Source organism: Gadus chalcogrammus, chromosome 22 (assembly GCF_026213295.1).
Source record: "Gadus chalcogrammus isolate NIFS_2021 chromosome 22, NIFS_Gcha_1.0, whole genome shotgun sequence".
Lineage (NCBI taxonomy): Eukaryota > Metazoa > Chordata > Actinopteri > Gadiformes > Gadidae > Gadus > Gadus chalcogrammus.
The window spans coordinates 13,090,206-13,113,821 of record NC_079433.1 but is presented as its reverse complement, the minus strand read 5'-3'; the positions used below and the strand labels follow the sequence as shown (position 1 = coordinate 13,113,821).

The window sequence follows — 23,616 nt, the reverse complement described above, 5'->3', positions numbered from 1 at the left end:
AGGCCTGATCCAGTTTACGATCTTGCTTAGTTTGATTGGAGTTCGTGTTGATGTCGATAGCTACTTGAATGGCTATTACCCCCCTCTGTTTGACGTTAACTTGGGTCCCAGCTCTGCTTATACCCAGACGCCCTTCCATAGTTTGAGAGATAACCTAGACGGATATAGCGTGCATCCCAAATGTCCCGAGTTGGACTATTTCTTTGCTACTCGTCGGCTTCTAGACGAGGTGCGTACTTTGGGTTCTCCAAGGTTCCCCACACAGCTGAACACATGGCTGGTGCACCAGGTATCTGACAGTGATCAGCCTGACCCAGGAGACTCATCAAATGGTAACAACAGAATCGACATCAACTTAGAGGTGGGGAGCACCGCGAGCAATGCCAACGACGAAGGCAAACATCTGCAGAGCAGTAGCCAAGGAGAACACCAAACCACACAAAATCTCGCCGAACAAGGGCCTTGCACTTCTGGAGCCTGCCAGTTACCCGAAGAGGTCAGTCTTTACTCAGAGTAACGTTGTGAGGGATGACTATTTGTATTTATTTGGGCATATATAGTTGCCAAATATGTATGCACTCTGTTATCTAGTTTACTGTGGTATGGTGTACACCAACGGTGTCCTGTAAACACAACTTTACAGATGGCTGACGAGCAGCAAGCTAGCTTGTATTCATGCAGTTCGTGAAGTTTCCCTTAATGCAAGGCGGATTTGGACCCCTATAAGCCTATGTTGTTAGTTTTACCTTCTGTTAATAACATGGACAGTTTGATTTTCAAAGTGAAAGTAAATCACGTATTCATAGCACACTGGTTGTGAATGACATCCTATTGTCGTAACTTTACATACAAATCAGTGACTAATATAGTTTATTTGACTATATTGATGGGATTTCAGACGTGTTTTGGTACCATTTGGAACAAAGAATCTGTACATGTCCCATGCACCTGTCAACGTTTGGGACAGGCCTGGACTTGACTTACCTAGGACGGTTAAACCAAGATTGTCCCTCCCTTTTCCTTTTGTCTTATTCAGTAATCTCCAACATTTTAGAGCATAGTGAATCATTGATTTACATTGAAAAGCCCAAACTTCGATGTAGTTTTTGCTTTGGAAGGGACCCTCCCTATATTTAGTACCTCGAGGGCATACTCTTTGTCCATCGTAATGCAGATTTTCAGTGTTGGATCAGGAGAGTAACAGCTGCAGTGTGGATCGTAGCCCCTTAGGTGGTTTGATGTAGCTGAAACGGTAATCGTATCCCCTGACTTCAGGCTCAGCCACCATATGTGGGCCCTGAGACGAGTGGAGGATTAGAGCTTATTCAAGATCCTATTGACCAAGTTGTGGGGAACATACAAATACACTCACTTTGATTATATATTCATTTTATACGCAAGTCATCTAAAAGGTTAGGTTGGCGTTCGTACATTAAATAACACCCTTTTTGGGGTCAGTAATGTAAGCTTTAACAAGAAAAAAAGGAAGTGTCAAAATCCTTGCAGCAGTTGACTTTGAGAAGTAAGCCACTTGAACAGAAGCGGACATGCCCTAACATTAACCAGAATAGGCCTGGATTGGATTATGTTTTGTTTAATTGTTGCCTTAAGCAGTTTTGGTACACTCTGTCCCAATTGTTGGAAAGAGTTTAACAGATTGTACATTTGTAAACGTATCCTGAGTGACTTGCCTGCATCTTTTGATGGTGTATAACTGCTGTTAGGTGTAGGCAATTTTAAGCTGCATTGGAACATGAGCGCAAAAAGCTTTAGAAACCTAGTTCCTGATTCCTACAGCTATCCTCCGCTCAGATCTGGCTGTTTATGAATACGGGTCGTGCAGCACACATTTATAGTAGCTCCAATACTTATTGTATGCTTTGAATGGTTCACAGCCTCACGTGGAAGCCACATGAAAGTGTGTGTTATAGAACTTGATGTGAATGTGTCATCGTAGATGTTGCCCTTCTCTGTAACTGAGGGATGAAGAGAAGGTAATTCTGTTATTTTATATAGTGTGGAGGCTGTACAACAGCTGGGTAAGTTATTCTGCTACAATCTGCCATTTTGGTATTTGAAGGGGCCTCCAGCCACTGTTACTTGCATTATTACAGAGACACACACCTGCTCACACATTCTTATTACCAAATCCTCTAAAGCTGTGACACACACAGCCGCACAGACCTTGACCTAATTTAGAAGTCATAGATTGACTCAAACACGTATGCAGGGAGGATGATAACAGTTGTTGGTGACTGTGGTCAGTGTCTCTCAGGGTTGCTGTTGTTCCGTCAGCAGATGCAGCCACTGCTCATTAAGATGTTTACCATGTTCAGTCCTTTCCACCATAACAACTACCATTGTATAATGCAGCCACTCATAAACAATGACTGGTTTATGTTCACTGAGCTACGTATGTAGCTACTCGTTTGGGTTAGCACAGAAGGATTTTCGATAATGGGAATTTGACCTTCCTCTGATGTTTTTGTCTCTGTGTGCCCTACAAGGAGGACGATGGCAGTTCTGGAGGGGAGGAGCGAGTGTCCCCAAGTCAGCTGCCTCACAGCTCAAGTCTTGAGCAAGAGGTACATGCCTATATAAATTGTATTCATTGCATTCATTTCATATCCTGATTTGGACGTGTGTCTGGATTATTTAACGGTTGTACTGTATGATTATGTCCATGTTCTTACCAATTGGCAGCAGAACACCTAATCAGGCTTGTAAGTGTGTTGGTCTAAAGTGTAAGTGAACCCCCTGTTTCAGATGAAGTTCTGAGTTTTACAAAGGAGGGGACTGGGAGCCATGTCATCCCCATGGTTATGACCTGCCCAAACTTTCTGAAACTTTAGATGGTTGTTCCATCGTTGGGTCTAGGCTTATCAGGGCCTAAAATTAACACGGACAACCACCAAATGGTGGAATTTTGGAATACGCCTGTAACAATATCAAACCACCAGCCAGGTCTGCGGCTGTCATGACCTGCACAGTTTGGGACTTGTTAATTAAAACCTAAACACAATTGTTATACGAGCATATATAGCTAGGTGCCTCTTTTTGAACAGGTTGAAGAGGATATTTCGGCCGCTCGTCCGTTAATGCCGCCACACCCAATCGGGACGTTCTTTGCTGATGGTACCTTTTGCTCCCCACTACAGATTGCTTTAGTAAGGAGTGTTGAATTTCCAATATCCAAAATCCAGTTTTACTCATAAAATAAACGAAATTAACATATACAATTTTCCAAACTTTATGACGGCAGATATCTAGTCTCAAAGGGATGAGTCGAGTAGTACCAGTTGTACTTATAAAACTTTTATACTATTTAATAAAGCTGTCTGTGGTTAGTGGTTCGTGCATCTCTCTGTTTCGCTTGCAAATTGCTTTTGCTTTCCTTTTTTATTAAATGCAAAAATGAAACTAAACTGAACCCTGCTGAACGGATTGAAAGAAGGTTAAAAGAAGGTTTACCACGGTTCTATGAATTCACGGTGAAAAAATTTGATTGAACCCTCGCTTTTTACAAAGAAAAAAAATCTATTACAACCATTATCATATCCTAATTTTTGACATTAACTTTCAACACGAACATTGTTCGTTTCTCTGATAGCTGGTTACGACAATGTTAATCAGGCCCTGGTTGTAATAAATGTTTTTCGGTTGGGTATTGAACGCTGTACTTTTAAGGGTACCTACAGAATAATGTCAGAACTACCGAGTACTTTTTCATCTTCAATAAATTTGGTACCTGGCTAAGAGCGCATCTGGTGGATAATTGAGTATGCTGGACAGAGTATAGAGAGAGCTTGAGAGAGCATGCAACGACATTGTAGCTCGTTCAATGAGGGCGTTCCAACTGTCAGGGCAATGGAGAACAGAAAGCGGTCTCAAGTGTGTTTGTTAACACTTTAAAAACTGGACACAGACAATGCTCGCTGCAAAAGTTGTAATGTGGAAATGCAAAGCTGGCCAGGAAAGCAAGTCTAACTTGAGAACCTGGTCGAAATATATCTCAAAGCCTTGGAGTGTAGGGTGTTTGATAGCCCCGGCGCTAACCGTAACACGCCTACTGCCAATGCAGAAGAAGCTAAACCCTCCGTGGATGACGAAACTGAGGCATCGCGACTTCATCAACATCTTCAGGTAATTAATTAGCTAGTTTTATAAGTTATTGGAGATGACTGGTATTGGTGGATGTTAACTTAGCTTTTCTTGGGATGTCCGAAGCCTTAAAATGGAAAATATTGTAGGTGACTTACCATTGGACCTATTACAATATGAGACTGTGAATGGCTTGGATACACACATTCAAATAAATGTCAGTTGCATATGGTTTATCTTTACTAAGCATAATATAGCTAAATATGTTCTGGTTGATCAGTTATCAGCTCGGAGTCATGTTGTTTACACTCTTGCTTTCATTGACAGGTCACCCAGTCCCCCAACTACCCTTGTGTCACATTCACCCCTTTTCCAACCAACGCCAATTTTGAACCGGTTCTAGGCTTTTCAAATATTCCTGACTCTGGGCCAGACAAACCGGTTCCAACTCTGCACAAACAAATCATCTAGTTCTAGGTTAGCGTAATTCTAACGCGTTAATCTTAACTTCCTGGTGCTTGCTAGGACAACTGGGTCGTATGCTCTGACGCATTGACGTGACTCTACTCTAGCCCTAAAGACTATGGAAAATCAAGCTGGCTCTTGGGGAGTTGGTGTGTAGAACCAGCATAAGCACCAGCAACGGGTTTGGGTTGGTTGAAATGGGGTATCTGAAAGCCCCAGAGGTTACAGCCTACGTCCTGGCACAGAAGACCTTGTTTCCCGCCAGAGTCACTCACTGCTACAACTCCTAGATCTTTGAAAGGATTCAGTGCTTCCTCCGAGACACACGAATGTTCTCACGCTATTGCTACCGACGATGTTAGGCTGGAGGTTGTAGGTACAGGTTTGGGAGGGGGAGAGGGGTTATTTTTTTGTTGTGTGTAAAATGTTGTCAATAAATAAAAATGTTGAAATTGAGATGTTCTGTTGTCATTTTTTTCTATCACAACTGAACTTACATTTTTGTTATTACCGGTAAATTAAAGTACCGGAAAGATTTAGCTTTGAGTTCCAGTATCGAATTCCAAGTACGGGTTCTGGTGTCTGGTCAAATGTTAACGGTTGTCATTCCTAGTGATGGTTTATATCAAATACTCAAAAGGTTGTACAGCACGAATAAAAGTTGATTCCTTTCCACTAGCCAGTTGGCACGTGTCAAAAATTGAACATTGCTTTAGTTTTAATGGGTTTAGGTACTGTATAAAAACTGTTCTGTTAACTAATAGTGGATACAATAGTTAACTTTGTCCTCATTTAACATTTAGCCTCATTTAGGCTGACTATGTCCAGACCCGATTATGTCCATTAAAGTCCATACCACAGATTCACGTGACACGTCTCTCCTTCAAGCAGGGATAATGTGATATATCATTGGTCGATTTTGAACTATTTTATGATACTGTAAATGCAAAGATTATCTTTTTTAACCTGCTCGATATACTGTAGAACACCTATTTTTTTTATCACTACTGTGACCTATTGTTTAAAATAGCCTTTCAAAGATTCCACTTCTACAGGGAAGCTCTAGTTTCCTCACCACTAGTTTGACACGGTTAGTATCTTGTGGTGAACGTGGTGAACGTAGCCAAAGTTATGGTCATTGCTAATTTACCTCACAATAATCAGAATAGTTGGCAATAGGACTCAAAGTGAACAGCAATTGTTGAATTGGACTCGGGCTGATATTGTGCATCGCCAGAAAATTGTCAGATTCAGCGTATCTGACAGTGTATTTATTTTAGCTCTGGCAGCTAGGTGTATAACAATAATAAATGGCTCTTTTTCTGGGCTATTGTAGGATCTGCTGGATGGCAACACATCACTCTCTGACCCAGCAGCAGAACCTCATGCTTCTGCCGTCAACCAGCATTGGAGTCATTTCCTCGCTCTGCAAATCGCTGATCTTGATGTAAGTGGTTGTGTGTACTCCCTCAAACTGAGAAACGTGTTATTTTTTCATTTATTTTTGCTTGGTTTCTATCTACTTCACATGATATCACTTTTACATGATACCCTCATCTCACACAGGACTTGGACTCCTTGGTATCGGAGCCCCTCTCTGATCTGTCGGACCCTGATATAACCGGAGCCATCAGCCAGGATGTTAGCCTGCGTGATGCGGTGGTGGGCGGCCCACAGGCCTACGGCAGGGTCTCGCAGAGGGCTGAGGCCAGACCCGTCACACGGCAACAACCAGCGCCACTCCTCCTCATGGAATCCACAAATTCCTCGCATCTGGACTCTTCTTCGGGTATGACCCTTGACCTGGCCGGGCCTTTCACCTCTGGATATAATGTCAGCAGGAATGGGAGCTCCCATGATGGGATGGGCGGTTGCCTGGACGAGGCCGTGTTTGACCAGATCAACATGCTCGGTCTGGGGGGCATGGATGCAATTGATAGCCACCTGCTGAACTGTCTGGAGAGCATCAATCCGAGACTGCTTGAAGATCTGGACTCGGACTCCGGTCTGTCCTTGGAAAGCGGCTCCCAAGGCCCCACCTCACCAGGTTGGTTAAAGTTGTTCACGATTACAAGGACCCTATTAAACAGCTGCATGGCAACCGTCAGTTCAGACTATGGACTCAACTTTGTGTAATGTTTTTACCCCAGGCACCTCCGTGGTATCGTCCTCATCCAGCTCCTACTGCGAGGACGACCGCGGCGCCACCGGCTACAGCAGCGAGGTGGACTCCATCAACTCCAAAGGCATCGCCGACTACTCCGCCGTATGGTCCCTCGAAGACCTGAGCGACGGCGTGTGGCACGACCACAGCTACTCCTCCCAGGCCCTGTACCACCAGCCCTCGCCAACGTCCTTCCCCCACAAAGGCATCAAGGAGGAGCCTCTCAGCGACGACGAGGACCAGGGGCTGGACAGCAGGGAGTCGAGCCGTGACGAGATGCGGGCGCGCGCCCTCCGCATCCCCTTCACGGCCCTGCAGATCGTCAACATGCCCGTGGACGAGTTCCTGGAGGTCCTCGAGGCCCACGGCTTCTCCGGCGAACAGGTGACCCTTCTGCGAGACATCCGCAGGAGGGGAAAGAACAAGCTGGCGGCCCAGAACTGCCGCAAGCGCAAGCTGGACGCCATCACGGGGCTTCAGGAGGAGGTGGCGAGGCTCCAAGCCCAGCGGAACAGGCTCCTCAGGGAGAAGCAGCTCACGGCCAAGACGATGGGAGCGGTGGGCCACCAGATAAAGCAGCTGAGCAGGGACGTCTTGTCCAGGCTGAGGGATGATTCAGGACGACCCCTGCACCCAGAGAGATACACCCTGCAGTGCGGGGCAAACGGACGGGTCTCTGTTCAGCCCGTGAGAAGACCGACGGTCTCTACAACAGCTGGCAGTAAAACAGATAAAAGAAAGAAGGACAAAAAGCAGTGATGCAACATGGCCAGCTGGGACTTGACGTCATCGCCTATTTCTGAACTTGCTCGCCTTGTTCTGGTGAAGGTTTTCTTCTTTCCGAGGGTTTGACGGATTAAATGCTCTTTAGAGATATAAGGGGTAATGATAATGACTACACAACCTGAAAGAAACACCTGTAAATAAATGTTCTCTTGGGATAAAATGTAGCTTACACACTGGACAATAGAATGTGGTTCACTGATCATTGGCAGAGGTGATTGGACGATTTCAGATCTTACTTGCCTTTCCAAGCCACTTTTTCTCTCTCTCTCTCTCTCTCTCTCTCTGTTTGTGAATTTATTGATTTATTATTGTACCACTTTCCGATCGGAATTGCAGTTAAACCAGCCAGACTTTGGATATAGGATCATGGCAGGTTGACAGTGATATGTGAATTAGATGCATCTTAATATAGATGGCTATATACATCTCCCCCCGCCCGACCCCTCCATTCCTTACCTTAACTTTACACCCCAACAATGTAAGTGATTGTAGACTGTAACTATTTAAGTGTTTCTGAAAGATGTACAAGTCTCTGAAACTGTTGAGGGCAGTACATATATTTAATTATCTGTGCAATTATACCCTTGTATAGGTTTCTCCTACACCCCTGGTGTGGGAGAAACCTTCCTTAATACAGGGCACATTAATTAAAAAAAAAACGAATATATAAACAGTTCACAAACACTGCAAAGATTTTCCAAATTGGGATGTTGTCGACCCTTATGTAATTTTGAGATATTCAACCATATACTTTTGAGATAACTTGAAGGCCTTACATGAAATAAATGTTTGTTTTTATATTTGTGTATCTATGATACATGGACTGCACTCTTACCAGTGAAATGTTGTACTTGCAGCATTTGTAAGTTCAAAGAGCTGGTTTGCATACATATTATTACGCGTCATATTATTTTGTAGCTGTTCTGCCCTACTAAGTACTATTCATGACCATTGATGTTAAGGGTGCGCGGGTTGGTCTGGAAAATGTCCAAAGACAATCGATCCTTTATGATTAACTTATCACTATTTTGCTCCTTCATATACAGAAGCTACTTCAGCACTCTAAAAGTTTATTTCACTCTGACTGCCCAATTAATTAAGCTAGCAGGCATCACAATGTTGTAAGATCATGTGAAATACTGCTTTTGTTTTGAATAGAATATACCAGATATCCTCTATTTAAATTATAAATGTCCTTATAACACATAAAAACTACCGTTTAAAGCTAAAGCAGGTTACATATGAGTTAGGCCTCAGCTTTTAACATCAATGGCAGAGAATGGTTCTTGGCTAGGTCGGATAGCCAAACACCAAGTACACCTATGCACATGACCCTGGCAAGGTCAGGGGAGCCTTCAGTAGTGCCCATAAATCAACAGTAAAATGTATCCTATCATCAAGGCATGTCCAATCTGATGACATTTAGTACATTCACACGGTATTTGAGCATAGATTAAGGTACATTTGAGATATATGTTTGCCTATGTGCATGTATGTTATGCACTCCCTTAAAACAATAGATGTTTACTGGTGAGGTGGTCGATCTAAACCACTTGTTCACCATTAACTAACGAATGGCCGAAGTATATGAGGGTGTGTTGAGTGTGCATTTCAGATGAGCTGATGAGAAACTGTACCAATGAAAAATCCTATATGCAGTTGTGTGTGTGTGTGTGTGTGTGTGTGTGTGTAAGAGAAATAAGAGAATGGGAAAAACGATGCACAACATTTATAACGTTTTAGTGCAACTCCTTTTGGTTCTTTAATATTCACTTTTTTTTGCCCATTTTTTAATAGGCGACATTGGTTGTTAGTGTTTAAGCATGACATAACAGTGATTGAAGAATGCTGTACTGTGCTGCACTATTCAATACAAAAAGGTTTTGTATTCTTTGGTTTAAAAAATAAATAAAATATTAAAAACGTCCTTCCTCTTCCTGTACTACTAATACTCATATGCACTTCTTGTTCAAATGGATGACATTCAAGTGGTGTATATGTTTAATTATTACTGAATACATTTAAGATTAAGGGGAAATCCTCAGAATAAATTACAGATTAGACTGTCGTTCATGTTCAGACAGTCACCCATGGTCGTTCAACCACACCCCTAAACCCCTAATCCCGTGCATCCTGCAGGAAACGCGTGACCGCATATCTGCTCTACAGTTAACCTTTTTATATATTTTTTTGCCACTTAGTTGTTGTGTGTTTTGTAAATCGTCGGTTACATAGAGTACCTTCTAACTCTGCAGTAGTAAGCACTGCATTTCGGGGATATTTTAACTCTAAATCCCACCTCGGCCATCGACTGTAACGGCGGGTTCCGGTACCTCTTCGGCACCCGTAGCAAGTATAAAAGAACTTGGTTTGAGCGCGCGTTAGTACTCTCGCATTGAAGAGTGAGCGGAATTTTCAGTCAAAGTGGCAGGCCGGGTAACCAAAAACCAAGACCCTGTTGTAAGCAGTTTATATCACGGTAAAAGTGTCTACCGATATTATTATTGTCTGCTCGTCACACCATTGTATATTAATCCGATACCATTTAGTGCTGTCTTTAATATCCATGCATAATGGCCGTAGTGTGTAAATATCTTATACGCGGGTATTTCTTCATTGTAGATGCGTGTTGTCGCTATGTTTGCTCAATTTCCTTAATAGTTGATCTGTGTTTCATATCGGTAGAAATCACTAATATCTTGCATCCACCAAGGATGTAACGTGGGTCTGTTTTTAAAGGCCGGATGAGTTAGCATGCGGCCCTACTGTTTGGCTAGCTAGCTAGCAAGCCTGGCCTTGCTAACGCTGGCAAACGCAACAATGGCCCACCACTTTCAGATTTATTTGTGTAACAATGGACACAAGGACATTACTATTGGCCTTTTAACCGTTCATTTTGTAAACTGGTGCCTGTAGCAGAAATGCATGCTTCGAAATTGCAATTCTAATGACTGATGTTTTTGCAGTTAATTAAAAAAACTTGCAAAAGCCAACGTTGGGTATCTCCAGAGCACGCAGTATTTTCCGTTAGCCAGTGTGTTTATGAATTCAATGTTGGATAGCGTTACCTGGGTGCATGCCTTTGTACCATGCTGATGTCTTTTCTTGTTTAACAGCAAAACATGGGCAAGAAGCAAAACACCAAGTCCGCTAAAAAGGATGTAGCGGAGGAACCGGAGGAGTTCGTGGTGGAGAAAGTACTCGACCAACGTCTTGTAAATGGAAAAGTGGAATTCTTCCTAAAGTGGAAAGGGTTTACAGAGTAAGTTTTAGAATTCATGCCAGCGCAGCCTTTGTTGATGTTGTTCCCTGTATTGATGTCCAATGGAATTTTTAGGTTCTGCCTGTGCAATTGTATTTATAAACTTATGGTTTTTCCCTGCCCATCATTACTTAAGAGCTGATAATACCTGGGAGCCAGAGGAGAATCTGGATTGCCCAGAGCTCATTTCAGCATTTTTGGAGGCACATAAGAGCATAAAAGAGAAGCCTGCAACTGTCAAGAGGAAGAGCTCTACAGATGAATCCGAGCCAGAAGCCAAAAAGAAGGATGTGGTAAGTTGGTTTGCATATTATCATCAATAAGAACACTTGTATCTAATTTTTTGAAATAGTGACTCATTGCACTTTTGTCTTAAAGAGTGATAAGCCCCGTGGATTTGCCAGAAACCTGGACCCAGAGAGGATCATCGGCGCTACAGACAGCAGTGGAGAGCTCATGTTCTTGATGAAATGGTAAATCATGGTTTATATCTATTTTTTTTTTTACTTATTACAAATAGCACAAAGGATTGTATTGCCACAGTGGGATTATGTAACACGGGCAACAAAAAACGTAGCGTTATTGTGTTAACAGCTGGACAGTATCAAATGGGAATTGTAGGCCGTGGCAATCATCGTCATGTAGCAGTTATTGAATGGGTTCTTTGGACAGCACTTTTCAGGGGGTTGGCTGTCAACGTGGGTCAAAAAATATATGTTTTCTGAAGCCCTGTCTAGTAGAGGTTTGACGAGTTACCTGTGAAAGCATGGTTACGCTCACCTTAAGGCTGTAGTCCGAATCAGTTCAACCTTTGTGCACTGAAATGTTTTTGTCTCAACTAAACGAGCCGTTTGTTATTTGCAAATTACTTATGGAAATGTGGACATTGTCAAGAGTGCTTGCATATTTTGATTGCAAAACGCCTGCCTTGGGAAGCAAGGCAGACGTTTGGCAAGCAAAATATTGGTGTGCAAAGGTATATCTTTTGTGTAACAATATAATTATAACGATAACTTATATTTTTGATTGTAATGGAGATGGGCAAACTGAGTGCAAATGAGGCTATATTTATTGAAATAATAGTATACTTGTAATGACTTATAATTTGCATGTCCTGGGACAACTTTTCATATACAGGATAAACCCTCTGTAAATGCTTAACAGGTTGTATGAAATCCTTCTTCGCTGGCTATCTGAACTTGGGCAGATCAGGAGAACAGAAGAATTAGAACTTGAGACAGTTTAACGATCAAGTAAATCGTTTTTTATATATATTTGGTTTATTTGTTCTACAGGAAGGACTCGGACGAAGCAGATTTAGTTCCAGCCCGTGAAGCAAACTCTCGCTGTCCCCAGGTGGTCATCTCCTTCTATGAGGAGAGGCTGACTTGGCATTCCTGTCCCGAGGACGAGGCATAGATGTTCTGCTTTCTGATCCTTTGTGTTTCTCCTTAAAGCTGTGTTTTTAGGCTACCTTGTATTGTTGTTCTTCTGGTTTAACGTTAGTGTGGTTGTAAATAGGGCAACTACTTTTGTACATATTTTTAAGATGTTGGAAACATTGATGCTGCATAATCCAGTTGCGCCTTTGAAAAAATGCATTTTTGTATTCTCTCCGTGTAACATCCTTAAATTGTCCAATAAAACTTATTTTTTTTGCTACCCACTTCTGTAGATTTTTGTGTTATGGTATCTAAATTATAAGCAGACAGACTAAAATGATTGTGCTTTCTATAAAGTGATCACGGTACAAAATATGATGAATATGAAAGATTCTCGCTGTGTTTAACGTGCTCCACATGATCACTAACTGTAAAATGTTCTGAATGGCTTGCTGATCTAAACGAATAGTCTCAGAAATTCTAATTCTGAAGCACAATTGGAAGTGAGCGATGTTGCCAGCTGGAATGGTTATCACGACTTCTGGGAGGACTTCCCATGGTGGGCATTACTGATGGACTTTGGCCTGATCTCGGGGTTCTCTAGATATTTCTATGGTAACTTGGAGATTGGTGTTGCCAGTTAAAGTCCTGACTGTTTATATGCGGACAATGTAGATTGCTAACTTGATGGGTTGTAGTTGTCCTGAATTGTAAATCATATGGGGAATAAGGAAAGAAAGAGCTGCATAATTTGAAGATGTGCATAACAAAGCTAACCTGAACTGTTACCAGCTATTTACTCTTAACATCAGCAATGAAAACGTTTTCTATTATAAAATATTTTGTTCTATTGATGCTTGGAATAATTAAGTGACACATTCAATAAGTTAACATCTGTACATTACAACCATCTAGAAGAATTTGGTTACAATTTTTGTTAAGCCTTCCTAGGGACAATTCAATATTACCGGTAGGAGTGTTCAAACAATTCTTAAAAGGCTGCACTATCAAATAGTTATCTCTTCGAGTAATTTCTGGTGAGAGAAAGGGCCTTTAGATGTAAAAAGCATACATTCAACAATTGATTATTTGGAAATGGATCAGTTTGAAGACATACAAGGACCATAGGTATTATCCTGTGGACCTTACCAAGAAGGATAGCTACGGTGATTTACTTTCAGACTTCTAAAAGACAACTTGTACTTTATTAAATGTGTCTGTCTGGGAAACTGAACTCACGTGCTGCATTTTTTATTTTATTTTAGATTGTTCTGACCTAAATGACAGAACTGCAGCAGTTCTTTCATAAAATCGAGAATTCAGTTACTGCCACCATGGTTCAACCTCTACCTGGTGTCCAGGAACCTATTCCTGACACTGTATTGTGCATTCAGAGAGTGAGTGTCAGGCATGATCATATTATAAACCTTTGTTTCTCAAGAGATCAAGGGAGTCTGGAGATCAAACTCCATATGACCTGTGCATGGATCATGTATATAACGCAGAGCTGATGTACCAGCCTCTAACGACATGCATCCACAACCTAATGTTGTAAAATCATACCTCTCTGATCCGACGGTCTGGAACATTCAGATGGGCTAGTTTAAGGGGCTGCCACTTGTAGGTTTACCCAAGGGCAGATGTAAACAGCTGGATAGGTGTTGCCAAACCGCAGCAACCATCGGCAGCCTTGTAGGTGAGATGACGGAGCAACATGTAAAGCGCCTGTATGTCTGTACATTTCTGTGTATTAAGAATTCTAATGGAAAGTTATGAATGAAAAAAAAAAGCATCTAAAATGTGTGTGTATGTGCTTCTCGAAATGTATCCTGCATTGTGAGGGACGGGGTGGTGCTGTGGGTTGAAAAGGGGTTGTCTCTCCAACAACAATGAGGATTATCTTCCCAGTTAAAGAGAGAAATTGTGAAATGCACAGAAAGAGCCCATGACCTGGTCCACTGTATGTAAATAAGCAGACCTTACACTCGTGGATTGCTGAGAACATTGGTGGAAACATATCAGGGTTCAATTCAAGCGATTTCAGCACTTGGAATAACTTTCTTTTGGAATAACTTCGGATCCCCGAAGAAACTGGTATGGCTTGTGTGACGAGATTCCTTAATTCATTGTGTAACTCGAATGTTTGTAATGCTACCTGACTTCGCGAACGCTCAACTCCTGTGCTTCATGTCAATTGTTGTTGCGCCCTATTAGGTCAAAGTATGATATGCAATAAAAGATACAAAGCAAGGGAGTCTACAATTGTATGTCAACTACAATTGAGAATACCTTCAGTGTTAAACACTTTTTTTTATTATTACGTTCCTTTCATTATCGTTCTATTTTATATTCTATTATATCAAAATTCATAAGGCTATAATTAAGACTTTCTTAATTTCTTGAACAGCTCCTCCCCTTTCCAGCTGATACGATTTAGCATTCGCAAGCAATCACATCAACAGGTGTGCATACAAAAAAAATACCCAGTTCCTTTGGTGTTGCAATATAGCTGCATAAGTTCTAAATGCATACATGCATGTTGTTTTTGTAGGCAAGGGGACGTGAGTTGAGTTTGGGCGGTTGTGCCAAGCACGTGCATTTTAACCGATGTGCCTCTGAACAGCAGAACTCTGAGGGTCTTGAGCTTCATCAAATGTTCAGTTGAGGTTTGGGCCTCATCCCTGTGTGCTCTGAGTCTAACTTATCTAATACATCACTGGACCGAAGTAAGGTGAGCGTTCACACTTTAAAACTGTTATTGGCAGGCACAATATTTTACTTGAAGACTGTTATGTGCAGCCTTGTTTGGGTTGTCCCACATTATCGATGCCAACACTTTAGCGATTATTCCCAGACTGCTTCGTTCTGAGGTAACTGGGGGCCTTAGTTCGACCAATGACCAGCCGACGTCTACATTGCGAGCAGGTTCTCCACAGGGAAACTATTTCGACTGGCGAGAGCTGCGGTCCACCTGCTGCGTTTCAAACTGCGGGTTGCATTATCGTCTGCAAACAGGGAACATTTGAATGGGGTCAGCGGGCGACTAGATATTATGTATTTATGTACATTTATATTGCGATTTTAAATACTAGGCCGATTTGTCTTTGTTTGCTATGATGCTAATCGGTCCAAGGTCCCTTTACACAAATTCCACTAATGTCGGTCCTAATCTGTTTTAGCCATCTTGTCTACGTAATTGACTGGCTCATGTGATGTTTTGCTGAGTAGAGAAGCGATGGGGTTAAGGGTTTGTTTTCCTTCTGTTGCCCAGCTGCACGGCATGTTGTCAGTATGCGTGGCTCTTTTTCTCTGATCATGCTATGGGACATGGTCCTCACAATCTGTCTGAACGTGCATATTTTGCCCACATCACAAACTTCTGCCACAGGATTTTCTACTTTATTGTCTGTTGCGGTTTGCTTATGTGAAAGGATAGGGCTTTAAACTGATTTCACAATCTACATCATGGTGTAGGCTAATGTGTATTTGTCTGTCTTTGCTGAGTGGTTCTTGATTAACTCAAAACATTGTGAATCAGGCCTGAATCTAAGTCTCTCGTAGCCGTTTTGATGTCAACATCTCGAACAATGTAGTTGCAGGTATCTCTTCCCATTATGGACAATGCATTGGACAGTCTCATGAAAACGGTAAGTGACAGTTTTGAACATATGCAACATTTTAGCATTATGTTTCCAAGTGCAATACAAGTATTTAACGATTGCTTATTTTGTAGGAATTCATAAACGTTGGTGTTGGGGATCCCAGGTTCCATCGTGATGACTTCTGGCACACGCACACAGACTATGAGATATGTCTACATGTGAGTGTGGCTCAGGCATTAAAACGATTACAAAATGACAAAGTTGAAAGCTATAGTCAACTGGTTTAAGCGTTCATTTGTCTTTACCTGTTGATTCGTATTTGCTTTATTGACTCAAGTTTCTATCTGGCTCTGTCTCCAGACCAATAGCATGTGTTTTAGGAAGAAGGCTTCTTGTGTCAGGAGGCGGTACAGTGAGTTTGTGTGGCTGCGCCACTGTCTGCAGCAGAATGCTCTGATCATGTAAGTTTTATCACCTTTTCATGCTACTATTCCAAGCATTACCAATGTATCGCTGTCGTGTCCTCTTTGGTCGTTTGATGGATATTAACTAATGGAGGTGTCAAGTTGTGAACCCAAATGGAAATAATTGAAGGTCAAAGTTTGTTTTCCAAAAATGGAGGATCTCTGCTAATGCTTGTGTTGTGTTGAGCAGAGAGTTGCCCAAGCTTCCCCCGTGGAATCCCTTCTTCAGCATGACCAACAAGGAGCAAGTCACCCAGAGGATGAAGGGCCTTCAGGAGTTCTTGGAAATGTAAGTTCACCCCAGTCCACCTTTTACACGGGGTCGCAAATTACTGTAATCCACCAGGGAGGTAAATCCCTGCAACATTTATTAGGTGCCCAAGCAAAGTGTTTGTTTCACCCTATTGCAGAGGTGTTCAACTGGAGATGTATAGTGATGTGGATAGATGGACCAGGGAGGTCGGTGGGACATTGATTTCTAGGGTTGGGCAAAGTCTTCATGTAAATATCAAATTGGTGTAGAAAGTATTACATTGATCAAGTATTTAAAAAATGGCATTTGTCAGATAAATCAAAGATTTGTTAAAGCAAGGCAATATTAACGGACCGCATTCTATTTAAAACATTCAATTTTAGACCACCACACTGGCTGGGGCTTGATCCCATGAAGTGCCCGGCATTCATAAAACAAATGTTTTGGTTTGATATATTGGTGAGCCCCAGAAAGGTTGAATGACCCTATTGTACTATTTGTTAGAATAATTATTCTGCCAGAAATGCCTAATCAGCCAAAACTGCACTGTTGCTTTTATGAAACTTTCCACAATTGCGTATCGCCTCACCCAGTGGACCTACAGTCATGAAACTTGTGTGAATACGTATGACGTGTGTTTCCTCATGATGGAACTTTCCCTCCAGTTTTGATTTAGTTAATAAATATCCTAGTTTTCTTTTTTTATTGGTTGGATCAAAAGCTTTGGCACATGGCTTCTATGGACCAACACCTTCCATCTTATCAGAAGGAAAGTCTTTAAACTATCAAATATAGCCCCCAGGAGCCATTAACTTAATAAAAGGGCGTGCTTAAAAACACGTTAAGACATGAATGCTTCTATCGACTTCAAGATGGGACTGCTATGATTTAGAATCAAATACAAAAGAGATTCAGGAAACTATTCAAATCAACAAAATTCAATCAAAATGGGCGTGACATGTGAATAAAATGAAGTTACTAGGCGGTATGTTTGATTTGAGTGAGGGCAACCTGGTGGTCGAAGATTCTAAAGGTTTTAACAGCTTGAGTAGGACTAAAGGGCTGATTATGTTCCCACGTTCACGGATTTAAGGGGGTTTACAGATCCTCCTTGCGTCCACCGCAAGGACCTGACGTGCGCCTCCCAAAAATGGTAGGCGAGGTGACGCAGCAGCAAGGGCTGTGATTGGTCCGCTTACAACCCCACGCAGGGGGCATAAGGTTCACGACTGCGTCGAAGCGTCTGCTTGGTCGTTGCGTCAACGTGGAACCAGAATCAGCCCTTAAGTCGATTGACCGCTCCCAAAATGGTCAAATTAAATTGAAGGAGTCAAATGTTTGAGTAACTTAAAGGAGACATATTACGGTGTTTTCCGAACAAGTAAACATGGGCCCAATCCAAATGTCCGGACTCACAGACTTTGATGCGCGTTCTCGCAAAATTATTCAGGCTTTAGGGCTGTCCCAATGTTGAATTCCAAAGGGCGTGAGAGTTTGAGTCCACACTTACCGGGCCCTTTCCGTGAGTCCGCATCAGTTCATACTTTACCTCAGGGAATTACCCACAGTTCAAAGCGTTGTGAGGTTTACACGGACACCATAGGGAAATCCGGAAATTAGGAAGTTAAACGAGATGACGCTACTGTCAATGCGCGACCAGATGGGAATTTCTGCCTTTTTTTGTTTTTCAGTGAGCCAGATCATTTGGATCAGCTCACCAACAGGAGCCGGCTCTTTTGGCTCCCTAACGGCTCTTCATATTACTACTTATAACTTCTGTCTTATGATTAGTATGTATAGGCCAATAATCACCTAAATGATTCAATACATCCTTTATACTGAAGTATTAAAAATTAAAAATTATATTTTCTAATATCAATAAATTGATGTAGCCGTTGTTTTCATTGCATCTCCAAAAAAAAACGTCAAAGTGAGAATTCCCAAACCGGCAAGTGTCGGCAACGTCTTTGTCATTAAACGTTGTCAAGGTAACATGTGCTGTCCCAATCCCATATATACCTGTCTGAGCCGCACTCACTAATTTAGCACCTGAGATCAACTCAGTCCGTGAGTCCTTAGTCCCCAGAGCTCACTTTGGGATTGGGCCATAGTATTTGAGTTCCAGAAAACATGTTTATGAAGCTGGTTGGTGGAAATATCTTTTAGGAAAAAGAAATCTTGCCTACCGCTATTCCCCTCTGTTTCAGTCCCTTCAGAATGCGCCGTTTCTGGTGTCTGTAGCTTTAATGCAAATGAGCTGCTGCCCATTGACCAATGAGCTGTCAGACTGAACCACAGCATGGAGAAGGGCTTGTTGCTGTTTGTGCACTCCTGGAGCTCATTATCAATATAATATTTATGGATATTTATATAATAATATTATGTAATATATCTAATATCACGGGCAAAAGCTATGTGCGACTCGGATGATATTATGAATCGTTAAGACTGCGTCTGACGTGTCTGGCACTTTCACGAAAAGTAAAAACTCGTAGTGAGGGATATCTCGGCCATGGTTGAGAAGAATTGGGGGGGGAAAGGAACTTTGGCCTTGACTCTCTGAAGTCCATGAACCGAGACATGGACGGCAGTCCGGCAGAGAAAGGGATTGTACTCCCGGAGCTGAGCTTCCGCCGAGTTCCCTCCGCCGGAGCTGCTCGTCTGCTGGTCCACAAAATCTTAGCTATGCTCTGATTGGAGGGAAGTGGGAGGTTATATTCAACTGTGCCCCCTTTCTACGTAGGAGGGGGCGCCGAAACTGACAAGCTCGTTTGGTAACTGTAGGCGGGGTACTTTCAGAAATGCATATCTCACTCAAAAAATCATGTCCAGACTTTTTTTATGCGTGTGGGAGCACCAGATCACCAAAACGAAACCCCAAATCCCCAGAAAAGTGTTGTTTTCATAATGTCCCCTTAAATAATAATTGCTCTGAACTTAATCCGGTTTAACCAACTTTGTAGACATTTGTCTCCTCATGCTGAACACATTTTATAAGGAACCCATCCCCCTCAAACAACATAGCCGTCGGGCAGCCAAATAAGCCCAATCACCTTAAGTGCCTATAGGCGTGCTTTACTTGGGGCAATCGTCATTAAACTTGGTGTACTTTTATCTAACCTGGTTTAAGTTCATCCAAATAGCACCATAGGAGGTGATGGATTGAAAACTTTAAAGAAGCATAACTTTACATATGGTCATGAAAGTTTGTACCTCACCAGACCCAAGCCAAGGCTGGTCCGTATTGGCTTTGGCCCCCAATAAATGCTGCATGCGGCCTTAATTTAATATATATATTAAGTTTAGTAAATTCATGGTATTTTGAAAAGGTGTGAATGGATCCCTTTTTAAATCAGTAATAGGCACCTAGATCTTTAACCTACTCCCGGTATGGTTTCCTGTAATGTTCCTCCTCCTTTACTTGAAGGAGGTTTTCAGATACGCCTTTCATTGTGGGTCCCAGATCCAAATACCCTCTATTGCCTCATCCACATAAAGGCTCAATAAGTCCTCAACGTAGTCGGAAAAGAGTATCATCAGTTGCAGAAAATGGTACTGGAAATAAAACTATTTGAGTACTTGACCTATCAAAAGTTCCTGATTGACCACACCAGAGGAGAGGGCTGTATTTTATTTTTTATTTTTTTAATCTGGTTTTGTCGGCCCAATTCAAGCCCCCATTCTGTTTGTTGCACAGTGTGCTGGAGACGCCCCTGCTGCTGTCCGACAGCCACCTCCACCTCTTCCTCCAGTCGGAGCTCAGCGTCCCCAGGATCGAGAGGTGTGCCCGGGGCGAGACCCGCTACTCTGTGGCCGAGGCCATCCAGCGCTCCAGCGGCTGCCTCATCTCCTCCAGCTTTCCCCTGGACTACACGGGCAAGGGGTACTCCGACTCAGACTGTGAAAGGTAGGCCATCATGGGGGGGTGGTTTGACGTGTCCGCTTGACGGTGCGTGGGCTGATGGTTTGTGTTCTTAAGATGATCAATGCTCTGACACCCGATGGCTCCTCTTACAGCAGTGCCTCATCAGGCTTGGGATTAAGTGGCGACGTCCACTCGAGATGCATCGGCCTCCCCTGCCTGGAGTCTTCCAGCGGAGACCACGAGTTGTTCTGCACCCTCTCTCGTTCGCCCTCGGAAGAGAAAAGCATGCCTTCTTAAGTTTTACTCGCTGATTTGGTGTTTGAACTAATTGTTTTTCCCCCCACCCCCCCCCCAACTAATTGTTATCTATTTCAGTCTCTTCCCCTACTTTTGTTCTTAACAGTGCATTTGTTTCAATGCAGTCAGCGTAGTTGCCGACTGGGTCTTGTAACGTTCTGTCTAAAGGAATTAGACCAGTACTTTGTCCCTGTAAAATATTTTTAAATGTGTATCAAACCTCAAATGGTACATTTGGGGGGGGGGGGGGGGATTGATGTGTAATCTCTGTATGCATGTAATCTTAACTGTTGTATTAGAGTCTAGCAAGGGAAATGTGTTTATAATGGCAGTTTTTTAGAATGATATGTATTTATATATGAAAAATACATTTTTTTTTTAATGGATGAATAAATGCCTCTCTTTAAACAGAAAACGACTTCTTTGAACAACCACCATGAATTTCTGAAACCTCGTGTACTGTTTTCTCAGCCCAGTAGAGGGAGTGTAGACCTCAGGAGATGAGAAGGAAAGTGGAACACTGTTTGATCAATGCTATATGTATTTATCTCAAAACCTGAAGGATTATATATCATCCCATTTGGAGTGGAAGGATTCTGTGAATTGGGAGCCTTTTTGCTCATCTAGTGATTTCATTGTTGGCTCACTTGGCATTCTTCATCGTGTTTAATCATTCATTGAGTAAGTAACTAGTATTCATTGCATTTTTTTAGTCCATCCCTGCATGGGAAAAGAATTCCTAGGTTAAGAGATTGTCTCCGTTCCTTAATAATTGCATCAATGTAAGATTCGAGTTAGGATGGTACATTTCACAAATCTCTATGTAATGATAAACTTGGCTGAGCTGGGATTGTAAGAATGCCAGCCCTTATCTGGCCATATAAATGCATATTAATTGCACTATGGCTTAATTCTGTTCTGCGCTATAAATTAATCAAATGGAGTCTTTCCCGACCAAGACGCCCGTATTCCAGTCTACACTATCGGCTATAGATTTCACCAAGCATTCAGCTTGCCAGTACTGAAACCATCCTTTTTTTTCTTCTCACCTGCATGGTGCAGCTTCCCCCTGTGCTCAGGCTGTCGAAGTTGTCGACACCGCCCACGAAAAAACATCTATACAGCCAAGATGAATAGAACCACTGAACCACACTGATGCATATAAATACTGGCATGATTGCACGCATGTGAGGGAATACTGTGCAGGAGTCTACTGCTTTCATCACCCGTCATTTTTTTTTTTACTTATTGTTTTTTGGTGTGATGCACTCGGTCTCCAGTTGCTGTTCAGGTTGACCTTATCAAAGTACACTATGATAACGCACTACTGAACAGGGGCATGCACACACATGGACAGAGGCACATGTTAAACTCCAGGCCAAGGGTTTTGGATCACATGTAAGCTGTACTGTGCCATTCAATATTTTTAAGACACATTTGCAACAGACACGAAACAAGACCCACATTGTTCCTTTAACTTGCAAAGTAATTGTTTGCACGTGCATGTGTAGGCCTATATTGAAAAGCTTCTGCCTCTTTATAGGCGAGAGAATCTTGCATGGGATATTGAGTATTTACGGGAGACGTCTATTTCTGCTCAGTAATTTATAACTCAATTTCCAGTGTGCATCGATGCGCTCCATACCTCCAAAACACCAAACAAAGCCCCCGGACCCAGTCGTATTTCAAAGCAATTAGGGTGTCCAGTGAGTTGTGAACGGACTTCGTTTCGCCTGCGCTGGGCTCGTGTGATATTTTTTAATTGTTAATTTTCTGTCACATTGGTTCACTTCTCCAGCTCTGGTCAGGTGATTGCGTGCCGTGCCTATGGGCAACAAATAAAATGTCAGGGCTGATTCTTTGCATTTTTGATGAACGGTAGCAAGTTTTTTATTATTTATTTTTAAAGATATTTCCCGGAAAAAAATGATGAAACCCTTTGTCATGTGCAGTTATTTTACTGCAGGACTCTCAGATTTTTTTCTTTTCATCGATGTAAGAAGCAGCATTCGAGGATGCTGCCAATATTGGTATCCACTTTTATGTCTCTGAATTATTAGCTCATTTAGACTCCCACCACAGAAACAGGCTTCACCTTCCTGACCCTTCAAAAGCACAATGGCAAAATCCATGGGAGCAATTAGCCTGAATAACCTGTGCTTTCCTTCACACCTTTAGTATATTTCACCAGCCATCTTGGACCTTCAGCTCCTCTGTTTACCTTCACATCCATAACCCCCACCCTCTCTTGGGCCCTGACCTCTGCTGCTTGTTTTTACACTGTATCTCTCTCCCTCTATCTCCCGCCCCACCTCCACCACCACCATGGTTCTCTCCGTGTCGCTCTGTCTCTCCGCCTCCTCTCCCTCTCTCTAACCCGACGTGCCGAGCAATGGGTCAGAGGTGGCGGCTTGCATTGTATTTGTGATTATTGCATTTAAAGTGCTATTGCGTTGCAGATCATTAAAAGTCAATGGGCTAGCCTCTCTCTTCCTCTCTCTCACCACTCACCACACACACTAACATTCACACATACACACTCTCACGCACACGCACACACCCACACACTCACAGACACACGGAAACACACATATACAGAGACACTTACAAGTGTTGAGCAAAGCACACACGCAGGCACAGCCATTTCAAAGTAAAATACGACCTGTGCACAGATAAATGTCACTGAACCATCTATCCGTGGATGTTAAAGTCGGCTAATGGAGATGACATATTAGAGGACCAAATGACGGCCATAAAAATTCCCACCATGCTTTGCAGTCCCGCCTGGCCACTGTGAATGTGATAGGTTACTGCGTTGCACGGCGGCCAATTATCAGCGGGAATGAGGAAGAATGGCGCTTGATGTCACAGACCCACCACATTTGTTTAAATTAAAGGAATCAAATCACCTCAAACGAATAATGGATATCATTTGCGTGGACTGGGTATTTGAAAAGCAATATATTTTTATTTAC

General features: G+C 42.4%; 3 protein-coding genes across 6 annotated transcripts in view; all 3 read left to right on the top strand.

Annotated features, from left to right (window-relative positions):
* Window positions 1–9,443, top strand: part of nfe2l3 (nfe2 like bZIP transcription factor 3) — a 9,881-nt gene extending 438 nt beyond the window's left edge. The window contains exons 1-5 of the mRNA XM_056582432.1: window positions 1–496; window positions 2,508–2,585; window positions 5,903–6,013; window positions 6,133–6,613; window positions 6,717–9,443. The exon at window positions 1–496 is cut by the window's left edge and continues 438 nt beyond it. Coding sequence (XP_056438407.1) covers window positions 1–496; window positions 2,508–2,585; window positions 5,903–6,013; window positions 6,133–6,613; window positions 6,717–7,489 — 1,939 coding nt within the window. The 3' untranslated portion in view covers window positions 7,490–9,443. The remainder of the gene's footprint in view (window positions 497–2,507; window positions 2,586–5,902; window positions 6,014–6,132; window positions 6,614–6,716) is intronic.
* A 423-nt stretch (window positions 9,444–9,866) lies between these two features.
* On the top strand, window positions 9,867–12,444 carry LOC130375491 (chromobox protein homolog 3-like). Of its 2 annotated transcripts, none has more exons than XM_056582438.1 (5): window positions 9,867–9,976; window positions 10,633–10,778; window positions 10,915–11,071; window positions 11,157–11,251; window positions 12,074–12,444. In XM_056582438.1, the coding sequence occupies exons 2-5, from the start codon at window positions 10,639–10,641 to the stop codon at window positions 12,195–12,197; spliced, it is 516 nt and encodes a 171-aa protein (XP_056438413.1). In that variant the 5' UTR covers window positions 9,867–9,976; window positions 10,633–10,638; the 3' UTR covers window positions 12,198–12,444. The 2 variants fall into 2 exon arrangements, with proteins under 2 accessions (XP_056438413.1, XP_056438412.1); XM_056582437.1 differs by having other exon boundaries at window positions 9,888–9,995.
* Window positions 12,445–14,610: 2,166 nt separating this feature from the next.
* snx10a (sorting nexin 10a) lies at window positions 14,611–21,067 on the top strand. Of its 3 annotated transcripts, none has more exons than XM_056582435.1 (8): window positions 14,611–14,891; window positions 15,015–15,175; window positions 15,754–15,807; window positions 15,894–15,980; window positions 16,123–16,223; window positions 16,417–16,515; window positions 20,177–20,386; window positions 20,500–21,067. In XM_056582435.1, exons 2-8 carry the CDS (start codon window positions 15,056–15,058, stop codon window positions 20,639–20,641), a joined length of 813 nt encoding a protein of 270 aa, XP_056438410.1. In that variant the 5' UTR covers window positions 14,611–14,891; window positions 15,015–15,055; the 3' UTR covers window positions 20,642–21,067. The 3 variants fall into 3 exon arrangements, with proteins under 3 accessions (XP_056438410.1, XP_056438411.1, XP_056438409.1); XM_056582436.1 differs by having other exon boundaries at window positions 14,613–14,891; window positions 15,086–15,175; window positions 20,497–21,066; XM_056582434.1 differs by having other exon boundaries at window positions 14,613–14,891; window positions 20,497–21,066.
* The last annotated feature ends 2,549 nt before the right edge of the window (window positions 21,068–23,616 follow it).

Bases quoted from the DNA above. Each gene is read 5' to 3' on its own strand.
- LOC130375491 (XM_056582438.1), top strand. From the start codon at position 10,639: ATGGGCAAGAAGCAAAACACCAAGTCCGCTAAAAAGGATGTAGCGGAG. The intron at 10,779-10,914 runs GTAAGTTTTAGA...TCATTACTTAAG, and splicing joins AAGTGGAAAGGGTTTACAGA to AGCTGATAATACCTGGGAGC. The intron at 11,252-12,073 runs GTAAATCATGGT...TTTGTTCTACAG, and splicing joins CTCATGTTCTTGATGAAATG to GAAGGACTCGGACGAAGCAG.
- snx10a (XM_056582434.1), top strand. From the start codon at position 15,056: ATGACCAGCCGACGTCTACATTGCGAGCAGGTTCTCCACAGGGAAACT. The intron at 15,176-15,753 runs GGAACATTTGAA...CGAACAATGTAG, and splicing joins GCATTATCGTCTGCAAACAG to TTGCAGGTATCTCTTCCCAT. The intron at 15,808-15,893 runs GTAAGTGACAGT...CTTATTTTGTAG, and splicing joins TGGACAGTCTCATGAAAACG to GAATTCATAAACGTTGGTGT.